At 48.9% G+C, this 15778-nt stretch overlaps 1 protein-coding gene across 6 annotated transcripts in view; it reads left to right on the top strand.

Annotated features, from left to right (window-relative positions):
- The window catches only part of C5H18orf63 (chromosome 5 C18orf63 homolog), a 185754-nt gene that overhangs the window by 2218 nt on the left and 167758 nt on the right, over positions 1-15778 (top strand). The window contains exon 1 of one of the 6 annotated variants that reach the window (XM_056521440.1): positions 12773-12799. The exons of the other annotated variants lie outside the window; for them this stretch is intronic. Within the exon in view, the coding sequence (XP_056377415.1) occupies positions 12788-12799 (12 nt within the window). The 5' untranslated portion in view covers positions 12773-12787. Of the gene's footprint in view, positions 1-12772; positions 12800-15778 lie in introns of those variants that run through there. 6 annotated transcript variants of the gene reach the window in all.

Raw genomic sequence — 15778 nt, 5'->3', positions numbered from 1 at the left:
CTCCTGTATAATGTATAGATGCGGCAGCCGCTCTTCTATGGTCCCCTGCACTGCCGTATAAATACACCTACTCATATTTCCCACAGAGAGCTGTGATTGGTCATATGGTTCCAGCCAATCACAGCTCTCTGTGGGAAATAGAAATGTGTATATATACGTCAGTGTAGGGCTGGGCGGTATACCGGTTCATACCGAATACCGAAATTTGTGTCCTGCACAATATGAATTTTAACCCATACTGCCATATCGGTTTGGCCCCTCCCCCTCGGGAATGAATTATCAGCCCAGCGCTGCGCTGTCCCCACATCGGGGAACTAATCATGTGACCTGCGAGCACTGTTCTGCCCCCCAAAATTATCAGACCAGCCCAGCGCTGCACTGTCCCCATTCTGGTAAATACTCACATATCACCCGCAAGCGCTGCCCTCCTAGTCCTCCTGTTTGGGCCACCGGTGCTGACACTCTATACTGTGCGGTATCCTTATGCCTGGGCTGCAAAAAAATAAACATTAACTCACCTCCCATTGGTCCAGTACCAGCCTCACCTGCTTCCTGGGGATGGGAACATCGGAAAGCCGTCAGCCTATCACTGGCCGCAGTGATGTTCTGCCTCGGCCGTTGATAGGTTGAGCGCACTGTCATGTAAGAAGCCGGCTTCTTACATGACAGTGGGCTCAGCCTATCACCGGCCGAGGCGGAACATCGCTGTGTCCGGTGATAGGCTGACGGCTCTCCGATGTTCCCGTCCCCAGGAAGAGCGTAAGGCCGATGTTGGAACGTGCGTTAAAGTTTAAGAACGCATTGAAGAAGCTGCCAGCGGTGTGTTTACCCGCTCCCTCCCCTGGTGCTCGCATATGCGATCAGGGCTGGGAGCGGGCGCCATTATCCCGGCCACATGTTATTTCAGCCGCGAGCTCTGCCGAACCCTAACCCCGGCCACGCGTGGCAGCGGGGATTAACTCACTAGCGTGCAAATTAACTACCAATTAACGCAGTACATGTCCAGAGGGGCTCCCAGGACCAATCAGAGACGCCAATAGTTTTATCTGGCCCCCTCTTTTCATTGGTCCTGTATTCTCCCCCCCTCCCTCTCTCAGCTGCGACTGAAGTTCTCCTCACAGCAGCTGCCCTGTTGGGGACACAGACACCGGGTGAGACAGTTTCCTTTTACTATGTCTGAGCCCAGAACTGTTCCTCTCCAAGCAGTTAACTGGGACCCTGGTCACCTATTATGCATGCAAGGTCTGTAATACAAAAATGTCTGGTTCTGCTGAACCCACTTGTTCCGCCTGCACCACTGCTCCCCCTGACCCCCCCTGTTATTTCTGCCTGGGATGCTCCTCCAGACCCTGTGGACTCAGCTATCCCTCCAGTCTGGGTATCCCCCCTCTCCCAGTCTATTTCCGACTTGGCTCAGGTCTCCCGTTCTGTGGTGACTGCCTTGAAGAGGTCCTCCCTACGCCGTCCCTCCAGAGAGACTCCCTCTCCCTATACTAACCGGTCTCGCAAGTGTAATAGGAGTGTATCATCCGACTCATCTCCTGAGTCTTCTGGCAGACACAGGTGCTCCCCTTACAGGCATCTCCCCTCTGCTCCAGTTTGCCGCAAGCGTCACTCCCCTAGAGGACGCTCCCCTGGTCGCCACTCTATCTCCCCAGAACCGCGTACCAGGTCAGTATCTCCCTCTTCCAGGGCTGCCTCCACTCGTTCCCACTCACCTGGAGAACTTGTAGATGAGGCTTCTGATTCGGCCTCTGACTCAGAGGACCACACACAGATCTGTCTGACACGGTGGACACATTGGTTTCAGCCATAAGGGGCACCTTCCACCTAGAGGACCCAGGAACTTCGAACGTAGCTCCAGAAGTTTCCTTTCACTGTGCCCCACCGGCACCCAAGATTTGCAGCTCTCATGCTGAATTTGAAGCCTTGCTGGAGGCATCCTGACAAGAAGTTTCAGGAAACGAAGAAGGTTCAAGCGCAATACCCTTTCGCCAAGGACCTCATTACTCGGTGGACCTCCTTTCCAACTGTGGATCCAACAGTCTCTTGCCTTTCTAAGGCAGCAGGTTCGTCCCTTCTTCCTGCTTTTGCTTCTGCCTGGGTGTCCAGAGCAGTTTCATTCTGGTCTTCCCATCTCCGCCAGGGTATTCTTTCAGGATCCCCCTGGAGGAATTGGCTGACTTAGCTCTCCAATGCTCAAAAGCCAGAGATTCTGTGTTCTGCTTCCATGCAGTGTGCTGCATTTGCCATAGGCAACCTGGTAGCCCTCTGTCGCTCCATGTGGCTCAAAGCCTAGGATGCGGACACTGCCTCCAAGAAGTCTCTGACTGAACTTCCCTTTACTGGTTCTCGGCTTTTTGGCAAGCGCCTAGATGAGATTATCTCAGAGGCGACGGGCGGAAAAAGTTCCTTATCACCTCAGAATAAGGCTCGCATCACTACTTTCGCCGGAAGTACTCCTTTTTCCGGTCCTTTCGGACCTTTGGTGCCAATAAAGGGTCCAGGCAGGCACTTTCGCGGGACAAGAAGGCTCTTGCCTTCCAGACCTGTCCCTCCTGGAAATCGGATAACTGTTCCGGCAGTTTTGCGGCCAAATCAGGCACCCTCAAACCTACCTCGGCCTGAAGGGACGCCCCCACCTGCAGATTTTTCTCGGGTGGGAGGTCGTCTCTTACTCTTCCGGGATGTCTGGAGACTTTCAGGACTCCTGGGTCAGGGACGTAGTATCCAACGGATACCAAATCAAATTTTCCTCCTTTCCAAGGGATCGCTTTTTTCTTTCCCGGGCCCCTCGGTCCTCCTCTCTAGTAAAGGCGTTACAGGGCACACTCCAGACCCTTCTCATCCAGGGAGTAATTGTCCCGGTTCCCCCCAGGGAACGTTTGAGGTTTTTTACTCCAACCTCTTCGTGGTCCCCTAGAAAGGGGGTTCTGTACGCCCAATCTTGGATCTTAAGCGGCCTTAACCTCAACCAGCATCTTCTACTCCGCCCTTTCAGAATGGAGTCTCTCCGTTCGGTCGTGGCATCCATGCCTCAAGGGGAGTTTCTTTACATTACAATATTCCCCGGTCATCAGGGGTACCTCCGCTTTGCAGTCCCGGAAGGCCATTTTCAATTTGTGGCTCTCCCCTTCGATCTGGCCACTGCTCCGGGGGTCTTTACCAAGGTCCTGGCACCTGTGTTAGCCCTTTTACGGACAAGACGTGTCTCAGTGATTTCTTATTTGGACGACCTCCTGATCAGGGCTCCAACCAGTGCGCAAAATCTGGAAAGTCTTGGTCTCACCCTCCAGGCCTTGTCTTGCTTCGGTTGGATGGTCAATCAGGACAAGTCCAACCTCTCTCCTACCCAGTCACTGGTTTTCCTGGGGCTCCAGTTTGACACGGCCTCTTCCTGAATTCGGCTCCCACCGGACAGACGACTGACTCTCTTGTCAGGGGTTCGATTACTTCGTAACCCTGCCCCAGTTTCCATTCGCTTTTGCATGGAAGTCCTGGGTCGGATGGTGGTGGCCATGGAGGCAGTGCCATTTGCCCAGTTTCATTACTGACCTCTTCAATTGGTGATTCTCTCCCGGTGGGATAGGTCTCCATTATCTATACCGCAAGATCGTTCTCTCTCGACTGTCTCGTCAGTCCCTTCTATGATGGCTTCGTTCCCCCCTGCTTCTTCATGGGAGCTCCTTCCTGCCCCAACGCTGGCAAGTTGTCATGACTGATGCCAGTCTTTCGTGGCTGGGGAGGTGTTTTCAGGGACCGGACAGTCCAGGGTCTTTGGTTCCCTCTAGAGACCCTTCTCCCCATCAACATATTGGACCTGAGGGCAATCTATCTTTACCTGTTACATTGGGATATATTTCTTCAGGGCCGCCCTGTTCATATCAAGCCGGAAAACACCACTGCTGTGGCGTACATCAATCGCCAGGGCGGCACTCGCAGCGATGGCCGTGGTACCCAAAATTCTCCTCTGGGTGGCATTCAGGGTTCCGACCATCTCAGCAATTCACATTCCGGGAGTACGCAACTGGGAAGCGGATTTTCTAAGCCGGTCTTCCGGCGAGTGGTCCCTTCATCCGGAGGTGTTTTCAGAGATCTGCAGCCTCTGGGGCACTCCAGACGTGGACCTCTTTGCGTCCCGCCACAACCAGAAGGTTCCTCTCTTTGTGTCAAAGTTCCGGGCCCCTTGGCTCTAGCCGTGGCTGCCCTGGTGATCCCTTGGTCGGTGCTTTGCCCTGCCTTATCTTTTCCCTCCCTTTCCTCTTCTTCTCAGGGTTCTGAGGAAACTCAAAGCAGAGGGCATTCCCGCCATTCTCGTGGCTCCAGACTGGCCCCGGAGGGCGTGGTACTCCTGTCTCCAGACCTCCTGTCTCAGGGTCCCCTGTGCCACCCTACTTTACCGTCGCTGGATTTGGCGTGGCGGTTGATACTGTGGTTCTATGAGCCCGCGGCTTCTCTTCCCAGGTAATTCGCACCATGCTCATGGCTCGCTAGCCCTCCTCTGCGAAGATTTACCACCGTACCTTGCGGTCTTATTTTCGTTGGTGTGAAGCTCAGTTCTATTCTCCGGTCATGTTTTCCTTTCCCCGACTCCTTTCCTTTTTGCAGTTGGGGCTGTAACAAGGGGTGGCTCTCTGCTCCCTTAAGGGTCAAGTTTCGGCCCTTTCCATTCTTTTTCAACGTCCTCTGGCGTCCAATTCTCATGTCCGGACCTTTCTTCAGGTAGTGGCACACACTGACCCTCCTTATCGGTCTCCTTCTTCCCCCTTGGGACTTAAACTTGGTCTTAGGTGCCCTGCAAGGAGCTCCTTTTGAACCTCTCAGGGACACTCTTTTTCGCCTCCTTTCCTAGAAGGTGGCATTCCTTATTGCTATTACCTCTATTAGGAGAGTATCAGAGCTGGCAGCTCTCTCCTGCCGTTCTCCCTTCCTGGTTGTACACAGGACAAAGTTGTTTTTCGGACCTATCTCTGTCACTTCTTCCTTTCGGCAGTGTGACTCCTTTCTTGTTCTTATGGGAGGTCATCGTAAAGGGCAACCTGCTTCTACGGCCACCATTTCTCGGTGGATCCGTTCTGCTATTTCGGACACTTAACACTGCAAGGAAAAGATCCCACTCTTCAGGGTTTTGGCTCATTCCACCCATTCTGTCGGGGCATCCTGGGCCTCCGCAACAAGGCTTCGGCCTCGCAGCTCTGTAAAGCAGCCACATGGTCGTCTTTGCACACTTTCACCAGGTTCATACCTCTGCATCAGCTGATGCTAGTCTGGGCCGTAAGGTGTTGCAGGCGGCGGTGGTCCAGCTGTCCACCTGACTGATTTCCTTGCCCACCCAAGGGATGGCTTTGGTACGTCCCATGGTCTGTGTCCCCCAATGGAGCCGATAGCGAAAAGGAGATTTTTATGCTTACCGTAAAATCTTTCTCGAAGGATCCATTGGGGGACACAGCTCCCACCCTTTTTCGGTGTTCCTATTCAGTTATCTGTCCGAGGTTCAGTTACTCTTTCTTCTGGTTTCTCGGACAGTTCGTGTTTTTTTCTCCTGACCTGTCGGTCTTCTCCTATTGCTCTTGGACTAAAACTGATAAGCTCAGATGCCTGTGGGCCGGTATACCCTGCTGGGAGAAGCCGACTTTTCTTGTTGCCATAGTGTCAAGCCTCCTAGAGACAGCAGCATATACCCATGGTCTGTGTCCCCCAATGGATCCTTTGAGAAAGAGATTTTACGGTAAGCATAAAAATCTCCTTTTATATGTTTTTAATCAAGTTTAACAGACAAATAACAATTAAGCAGACCCTCCCCCTTCGCTTCCCAACATAGTTATGCCAAAGGAAAAGTAATACATAATTGCATACGAATATAGCAGTCGAGGGAAGGGAGGCCCACCCAGAACTACAACACATAGACAACACCATGCACGCGCGCGCGCACGCACGCACACATCCAAACATACCCTAGGAGCTCCTCGATTCCCATTTGGACATTCTATGACTGAGAGGCCCCCCAAACTGGAGGATCAGTAGAGACATCCAGCAACACTATGGAACCAAGACCTTATAAAAAAAATTTCGGGCATTTCCTACTAACATAATAAGCATGGTATAATGGAACATATTTATTTACTAGGGCTATCTAGAGGGGGTGAGGACAGCAAACAAAGAGGTAAAGTCGGCACTGTTGCGAGGGATAACATGCACTGGTAATGCTCGTAGACTCCCGATCGGCGTAGACTTCTAAACCCTAGACCAGGGGTCTGCAACCTTTAAGACAAAAAGAGCCACTTGGACCAGTTTCCGAAGAAAAAAAAAACTGGGAGCCGCAAAACCATTGCAACATTTAAAACAAATATAACACTGCATATATTGTTTCTTACCTTGATGCTATATATACAGGATCGTGCAGTCAGCTGCCAATCTGAAGAAAAAAAGGACTTTCACTTAACAATGTTTAGGCCCAGGCCTGGGGTGGGCTTTTTTTTATTTAGGCCCAGGCCTGGGGTGGGCTTTTTTTTAGTTAGGCCCAGGTCTGGGGTGGGCTTTTTTAGATAGGCCCAGGCCTGGGGTGGGCTTTTTTAGATAGGCCCAGGCCTGGGGTGGGCTTTTTTAGATAGGCCCAGGCCTGGGGTGGGCTTTTTTAGATAGGCCCTAACTAAAATAAAGCCCACCCCAGGCCTGGGCCTTTTTTAGTTAGGCCCAGGCCTGGGGTTGGCTTTTTTTTTTAGGCCCAAGCCTGGGGTGGGCTGGGTAGAGGGGGGGGGGTTAATGCTGAAGCGGGGTGAGGGGTTAAACAACCGTTAACGCTGCCACTGCCATGGGGTGAGCCTGGTGAGGGGTTAAGTTACCCCTCACCACATGGCATCGGTAGGCCTCTCACCCCGTGGCAGCGATAACGCTGCCATGGGGTGAGGGGTTAAGTTACCCCTCACCCCATGGCAGCGGTAGCGTTAACCCCTCACCCCGCGGCAGCATTAACGACTGAGCGCGCAGGCCGGCAACGTCATTGTCATGTGACGTTACATTTTCACATGACAGTGAGGATCCGTGCGGCCCCGGAAGAAGAGACTCCGCTCCGATGGCACCAGGGCAGGTGAGTAAACGTAAAGGTAAGGGGGACCGGGACAGACTCGTGGAGCCGCAGCAAAGGCTTAAAAGAGCCGCAGGTTGCCGACCCCTGCCCTAGACTGATGGTGCTCAGTCCGTAATGAAGCAAGCAAAGCTGGAGTATGAGACACAGAATAGACGGCACTCACCGCTCTTCAGGGTAGCTTTATTTCTTCAACGAAATGGAGCCGCAGGCAGGTGGGACTCAGCGGTCAGCAGGGGGCGTGTGCGGAATGAACGTTTCGTGCGTGATACAGCACTGTCGGCATACTTATGTTGCCATAACAACTCACCTGTTGCTGTATATCAACAAGAGATAAAATCATTACAAAACGTGAAGTGGATTAAAAACACTAGAATAGCAGCATTGATCTACAGGAAAGGACTAAGATCATGACGGTCATTAAGACCAAGTGGACCTAGGGCACCAGACTGGATTATCCAGTGGGCCTCCTTCTGTAATAGGAGATTATGCCTGTCCCCGCCATATTTCAAAGCATTAACCCTCTCAAGGCAAGCAAAACGCACTCCATTGCAGCTCTTTCCTGGTCATCACTATAACTTTACGGGCACAAAACAAAAGGAAGCGGACCAGAATGCGCCTGTAAGAGCCCCTCACCAACCCATTAATAACCCCCAACAAACATACCTCTGGCGTTAAAACAAAGGGTAATTCTAAGTGATCCGACAAGAATGTCATAACCTCCCTTCAAAAGGGCACAACGCAGGAGCAAGTCCAAACCGCATTTAAGAAGGTGCCCCTCTCACTCCCACACCTGAAATAGATCTCTGACCCCGAGACCCCGATCGGATGTAGCCTAACTGGAGGATAATATAAATGGAGGATAAACCTGGACTGAATAAGCATATCCCGAGCACTAACTACTGTAGAATAATACGTTTTGACAACCTCCCTCCACATATCCTCTGAAAGACTGGGAATATCCTCAACCCACTTCAACTGCGCAACAGCAAACGGGTCTGAACCCACTGACTGCAGTAAGGCATAACTCTGAATAAGAGGCTTCGCCAGGTCGGTGGTTCCTAGGAGCAGCTCCAATTCATTAAATACAGGGGTAACCTCCAGTGAAGCAAACTGCGCAGAGACCGCATGTCACAGCTGAAGATACCGGATGTGGGCATCCTGAGGGACATTAAAACGCTCTCTAACCTCAGCAAATGAAGGGAAGACACAGTCCTCTCCAAACAGGTGCATGGCAAATTTGATTCCCTGGGAGCTCCAAAAGCCGGCTGCCTGCAACTCCCCTAAGTGCTCCAATTGTGGATTACCCCACACGGGTGCTCTCGGAGAAACAACCAGCTGAGGGAAGCGCACAGAAACCACCGACCAGACCGCAGCCACCGTCTTAACGGGGGTCGGTAAAGAGAGAGAGAGAGGGAACATACCTGTATAATGTGTTAGTCAGTGTCTCATAAGAACCCAGGAGAGCCCCCGCCAAAGCCGTGAAGGCATTGGAAAGGTCCAGGTCGATCCACAAGGCCGCGTACACCAGCTGCGGAGCCAGAAAATAATTATGCATATTAGGGGCGGCTAGGCTTGTCCCAACCTCGGAGGTTTGTTCTGCCAATAGAAGGATCTCAGAGCCCGGTTAAGATTGACAAAAAAGCCTTTGGGAGGAATAATAGGGGATAAGTGAAAGAGGTAGAGGAACTTGGGGAGAAAGATCATCTTAAAAATGTTAACCCTACCAGCCAAAAACAAGGGCAAGGAATCCCACGCCTGTAAGCGAGTAAGTGTATTATTGAGTAGGGGAATCTAAATTAAGGGCCATAAACTCAGTTGTTAGGGGACACCTCCACTCCCAAGTATTTAAAGCAGCATACTGCCTGTAACCCATTAGGAAGTACAGAGAGCAGAACCCCAGCACGGGACAAAGACGTTATGGATGATTTAGCCCAATTGACCCGCAGACCCGAGACCTCCCCAAACCTCTCCAACAGACAAAATAAAGCGTCCAGGGAGTCCCCAAAACCAGCCAAGTACACTAAGGTATCGTCTGCATATAAAGATATCTTCTCGGTCAGGGAACCCCTAGTGATCCCCTTAATTGAGGTAGAGGAGCGAATTACCGCTGCCAGGGTCTCGACAGCTAAAGCAAATAGGATGATAGGGGGCACCCCTGCCTAGTGCCCCAGCCCAACCGGAACGACTCGGAGATCTCCAAATTAGTGCGTACTCGGGCCCTAGGGGAGTCATACAGCAACCGAACCAATTTCCGAAAAACAGTTCCGAAGCGGCGGATTCGCATCAGGCACCAAATATAGTGCCACTCAACTGAATCAAAGGCCTTATAAACATCAAGGCTAACCACATAACCAGGGGATCCATCCTCCTTCGGTGCGGAAATGTTAAGCTGGAGTCTTTCCACATTAACATCAGTTGCCCTCCCAGGCATGAACCCAGTCTGGTCAGGGTGAACTACAGAGGAAATGACCCCCCGGAGCCTGTTCGCCAGTACCTTCGCTAGAAATTTGATATCCACATTGAGGAGGGAAATGGGGCGATAAGAATCCGGAAAGGTCGGATCTTTACCAGGCTTAGGTAGTACTACAATCAGAGCTTCTCTCATAGTCAGGTAGGGGCCCCAGACTCAAAGGTCACCGTATACAATTTAAGTAAGATGGGGATCAATTTTTCCTCGTTCAGCCTGTACCAGTCCCCCACCAAGCCATCAAGTCCTGGAGTCTTCCCAGAGGGTGTCTTTAATAACCCTGGACACCTCTTCAGCTGTCAGCGGGTCCTCCAGACCAGAGGACTGGAGCGAGGTAAGCGGGACAAGGGGAAGGTCTGTCAAGAAGGACATTATAGTATCAGGGGCCACCCCAGGGGAAGAGGAGTACATTGAGCTATAGAAGGAATGGAAAACTTCATTGATGACTGACGGGTCAGAGCTAAGGGACCCATCCCGCGCTCGTACACAGGGTATGGAAGCAACAGGGCAGCTTTCCCTAGATAGGTAGGCCAAAAGTTTACCATTCTTATCCCCAAATTCAAATATGGCTGCCTCCCTCGCTGCCAGTTTCAAATGAACCCGATCTTTCTGGACAATAAACAGAGACCTCTGAGCCCTAGCCCACTGGAGTTGGGTCCCTCACCACCGCTGCCTCAAGAACCCCTATTTCTGACTGCAGCGCCTGCTCCCGGGCTCCCAATAATGCCCTCCTGCCCGCTACCCCCACCATAAATGGTCCCCTAAACGTGGCTTTGTAAGCATCCCACTGGATGAGGTACAACATGGCATAGCGATATCCCTTGGAGCGGAGTTTGGCTCTAACTTCTGTAAACTGGGTTCGCTGTTTTCTCAACTCCACGGAGAAGTCCAGGTAGAAACGGCCGAGGAGGCCCCCCGAGCAGAGGAGTTCTGGCAGGGACCCTTTGGGCCCGTTCCACAGCGAAGAAGGGAGAGAAGGAAACGGAAATAGAGTTGCCTAAACAACAAGAATAGAAATGAACGGAAATAGAGTTGTCTAAACAACAAGAATAGAAATTAAACAAAACAAATAGTGTAAGTCAAAAACAGAAAAACACGTTGACCACCGGACTACCCCTTTAAGGACCCGGTCATTTTATGAACATCTGACCACTGTCACTTTAAGCATTAATAATTCTGGCATGCTTTTACTTTTCATTCTGATTCCGAGATTGTTTTTTCGTGACATCTTCTACTTTGTTAGTGGTAAAATTTCGTCAATACTTGCATAATTTCTTGGTGAAAAATTCCAAAATTTGATGAAAAAATAGAAAATTTTGCATTTTGTTAACTTTGAAGCGCTCTGCTTATAAGGCAAATGGATATTCCAAATTAATTATATATTGATTCACATATACAATATGTCTACTTTATGTTTGCATTATAAAGTTGACATGTTTTTACTTTTGGAAGACATCCGAGGGCTTCAAAGTTCAGCAGCAATTTTCCAATTTTTCACAAAATTGTCAGTCAAATTTTTTCAGGGACGAGTTCAGTTTTGAAGTGGATTTGAAGGGCCTTCATATTAGAAATACCCCATAAGTAACCCCATTATAAAAACTGCACCCCTCAAAGTATTCAAAATGACATTCAGAAGGTGTGTTAACCCTTAAGGTGTTTCACAGGAATAGCAGCAAGTTGAAGGAGGAAATTCAGAATCTTAATTTTTTTACACTCGCATGTTCTTGTAGAGTCAGTTTTTGAAGGGGTATAAAGGGAGAAATCTTCCTAACATTTGTAACCCAATTTCTCTCGAGTAAGAAAATACCTCATGTGTATGTCAAGTGTTCGGCGGGCAAAGTAGAGGGCTCAGAAGGGAAGGAGCGACAATGGGATTTTGGAGAGTGAGTTTTTCTGAAATGGTTTTTGGGGGGCATGTCACATTTAAGAAGCCCCTATGGTGCCAGAACAGCAAAAAAACAAACACATGGCATACTATTTGGGAAACTACACCCCTAAAGGAACATAACAAGGGGTACAGTGAGTCTTAGCACCCCACAGGTGTTTGACGACTTTTTGTTAAAGTTGGATGTGTAAATTTATTTATTTTTTCACTAAAATGCTGGTTTTCCCCCAAATGTTAAAATTTTACAAGGAGTAATAGGAGAAAATGCCCCCCAAAATTTGTAACCCCCATCTCTTCTGAGTATGATAATACCCCATGTGTGGACGTCAAGTGCACTGTGGGCGAACTACAATGTTCAGAAGAGGAGGAGTCACATTTGGTTTTTGGAAAGCAAATTTTGCTGAAATGATTTTTTGGGGGGCATGTCCTATTTAGGAAGCCCCTATGGTGACAGGACAGCAAAAAAAAAAACACATGGCATACTATTATGGAAACTACACCCCTCAAAGAATGTAACATGGGGTACAGTGAGCCTTAACAGCCCACAGGTGTTTGACGACTTTTCGCTAAAGTTGGATGTGTAAATGATTTTTTTTTTTCACTAAAATGCTGGTTTTCCCAAAATTTAAAATTTTTACAAGGGGTAATAGGAGAGTATGCCCCCCAAAATTTGTAACCCTATGTGTGGACGTCAAGTGTTCTGCGGGAGCACTACAATGCTCAGAAGAGGAGTCGCATCTACAAATTTGGCAAAAATGGGGGGGGGGGGCATGTCGCATTTAGGAAGCCCCTATGGTGCCAGATCAGCAAAAAAAAAAAAAAAAAAAACACATGGCATACTATTTTGGAAATTTTGGAATGTAACAAGGGGTCCATTGAGCCTTAACACTCCACAGGTGTTAGACGACTTTGGATGTGTAAATACATTTATTTTTTTTTTTTTTTTTTACTAAAATGCTGTTTTTCCCCCAAATTATACATTTTTACAAGGGGTAATAGGAGAAAATGCGCCCCAAAATGTGTAACCCCATCTCTTCTGAGTATGGAAATACCCCATGTGTGGACATCAAGTGCACTGCGGGCGCACTATATTGCTCAGAAGAGGAGGTGTCACATTTGCAAATTTTGCTGAAATGGGGGGGGGGGGGGGCATGTCGCATTTAGTGCCGGAACAGCAAAAAAATTTTTTTTATTTATTTGTAAATACATTTCTTTGGAGTAAGGACATAGGGTGCACACCGGTCACAGAACAGGAGCGCACTCAGGGGCCTTGAGCTTCGACATCGCAGCCTATGGAGCCAGAACAGTGGGACCCCCCTCAAGGAGCGTTACATGGGGCAATTACTAAATGTTACATGAGGTAAGTTACTAAAATGGGGTACAGTGGGACGTAAAATCATAAAATAGGTTATGTTCCCAGAATGATGACCCAGAGTATAGCCAAAACTAAAGAATATGCCCACCCCAAGCCCAATGCTCTGAATCATCATTCTGGGAATGGGATGTGTGTGTGCCGTCCCTAACCTGTTGCCTCAACATAAAAACTTCCTAATGATAGTGACTCATTGACCCATGACCCTTTTTTTTTTTTTTAAATACCCACAGAGGTGTTATCAGTTTTTTTGGTTTTTTTTTAATGAAAAAGTTTTTTGGGGCAATGTAGTGGTTTTATGGGGTTAAAACTTGGAATGTACTCCGGACTTGGTACATTGGGGTCAAATTATGGAAAATAAAAAAATGAAAATGGAAAAATTTAGTAAAAATGGAAGTGTGATACTCCATGAAGAAGTTTTTAATGCAGAGGCCCGGATGATCGGGGCAAGTGTCACATTGATAGGTGGTGTCCTTCCGAATCCCCCTCCTGTGACACACACTGCATTTTTTCTGGGTTCGTCCCCTCTTTCCAGTGTGGGGGATCTCACCTGGAAAGTGTTGGCCTGGGACGATCCTTGCACCTATAACTTCAGTTCCTTGGGAACTCCGGCCTGCTTTTTTCCGGTCGCCAAAGATCCGGGCCTTTGGGACTTCTTGGAACTGGAGGAATGTCCCTATGCTGCCAGCGTTCTGGTACAGTACAAAAGATTTGTACATAGACCGCAATTTTTTTGTACAATATCCGTGTTTTCCGCATGGCATTGTATGGCTTCAGGATTTGATCAAGAGATCAACTCCCCCGATATACTGATTGTAGTGCAGAATACAATCAGGCTTGAGGGACGTTGTTGTGGTACCTCGCACAGGGATGGGTGAGCTGCCATTACCATGAATTGTGGTCAGCATAAGGACATCCCTCTTATCCTTATACCTGACCAGCAACAGGTTTTAATGGGTAAGAGCACGGGACTCACCCTTGGGCATAGGTGTCTGCAGAAAATTTAGAGGGAGGCCTCTGTGATTCTTCCGCACACTCCCACAAGTGGACATGGATCTGGCGGAAAGGGATGTGAACAGAGGGATGCTGGTATAAAAGTTGTCCATGTGGTAACCCTTATCCAGCAATGGGTGCACAAGGTCCCAATTGATTTTCCCGCTAACATCCAGAGTGGGGGGACATTCTGGCGGTTAAATATGGGAATATCGGCCCTCATATACTCTAAACTTGTAAGTGTACCCAGAGGTACTCTCTCAAAGTTTGTAGAGCTTCACGCCATACCGTGCCCGCTTCAAGGGAATATACTGGCGGAAGATGAGTCTCCCCTTAAAACTGATGAGACTCATCTACAGAGAGCTCCCTGAGCAGTACGTAGGCCTCCAAAAATTTGTCCCCAAAGTGATCGATGACCGGCCTCACTTTGTAAAGCTGGTCATAGAAGGCATTTCCGAATGGCCTCAAACCACTTCCGTGCCATGGCCATACTGTAAAGCGGGGTCTGGTAGAGGATGTCCCTGCTCCAGTACTGCCTGACACTAGGTTTTTTGACTAGGCCCATGTGCAGCACGAGGCCCCAAAATGTTCTCCTTTCGGTTGCACTGACGGCGTACCATTCATTGGACCTAGCCAAAAACAAATCAGAGTGGTGGGCGATGAACTGCTGGGCGTACATAGTTCATAAGGTTGAAAAAAAGGCCGTAGTCCATCAAGTTCAACCTATAACCCTAATGAGTCCCTACTGAGTTGATCCAGAGGAAGGCAAAAAACCTTCATACTAGAGTTAAAAATTCCTTCCCGACTCCAAATATTGCAGTCAGAATAAATCCCTGGATCAACGTTCTGTCCCTATAATTCTAATATACATAACTAGTGATGTTATTATCATCCAAAAATGCATCCAGACCCCTTTTGAACTCTTTTACAGAGTTCACCATGACCACCTCCTCAGACAGAGAATTCCACAGTCTCATTGCTCTTACAGTAAAGAACCCCCATCTGTGCTGGTGTAGAAAGCTTCTTTCCTTTAAACGTAGAGGATGCCCCCTTGTTATAGATACAGTCCTGGGAATAAATAGATCATGGGAGAGATCTCTGTACTGTCCCCTGATATATTTATACATAGTTATTTGGTCGTCCCTAAGCCTTCTTTTTTCTAAACTAAATAACCCTAATTCTGATAATCTTTCTGGGTACTGTAGTCCTCCCATTCCCCGTATTACCCTGGTTGCCCGTCTTTGAACCATCTCCAGCTCCACTATATCTATCTTGTACACTGGTGCCCAGTACTGTACACAGTATTCTATGTGTGGTCTGACTAGTGATTTGTACAGCGGTAGAATTATTTCCTTGTTGTGGGCATCTATGCCCCTATTGATGCACCCCATGATTTTATTTGCCTTGACCACAGCTGCCTGACACTGGTCACTACAGCTAAATTTACTGTTAACGAAGACTCCCAAGTCCTTTTCCATGTCAGTCATCCCAAGTGTTCTCCCATTTAATACATAATCCCAGCCCAGATTTTTCCTCCCCACGTGCATTACCTTACATTTATCAGTGTTGAACCTCATCTGCCACTTCTGTGGGGAAGTATGTAGTGTGTGCTTGGTGTAACTATTAGATATAACGGTTAGACAGGGGGGGAAGCTGCGGATAAAAAAAAAAAATGGGGGGCCAAATGCAGCGCCCTGAACCCCTAATAGGCCCCGGGTCACACTGAAAAATTTATGGCGGACCCCTGGGGACCTGCTGGGGGGGGGGGGGCGGGGGATTTATTTTACACTCACTCCTACCTTACCCTGGATTGTATTCTTTCCCTGCTCTGTCCCTCCAGATCTTCTTCCCTGAGGGGGCTCCGATCGCGGGGGTCCCTGGCACCTTCGAGCAGCTCTGCCCGCTGACTGAACTCAGTAAACCGGCAGAGCTGCGAGAAGATGCTGTTAACCCCTCCCCTGCCGGCTGCTATTG

The sequence above is a fragment of the Hyla sarda genome, chromosome 5 (assembly GCF_029499605.1).
Source record: "Hyla sarda isolate aHylSar1 chromosome 5, aHylSar1.hap1, whole genome shotgun sequence".
In the NCBI taxonomy this organism is placed as follows: domain Eukaryota; kingdom Metazoa; phylum Chordata; class Amphibia; order Anura; family Hylidae; genus Hyla; species Hyla sarda.
Note: the sequence above shows the minus strand (reverse complement) of the source record. Positions and strands in the feature narration are given on the sequence as shown.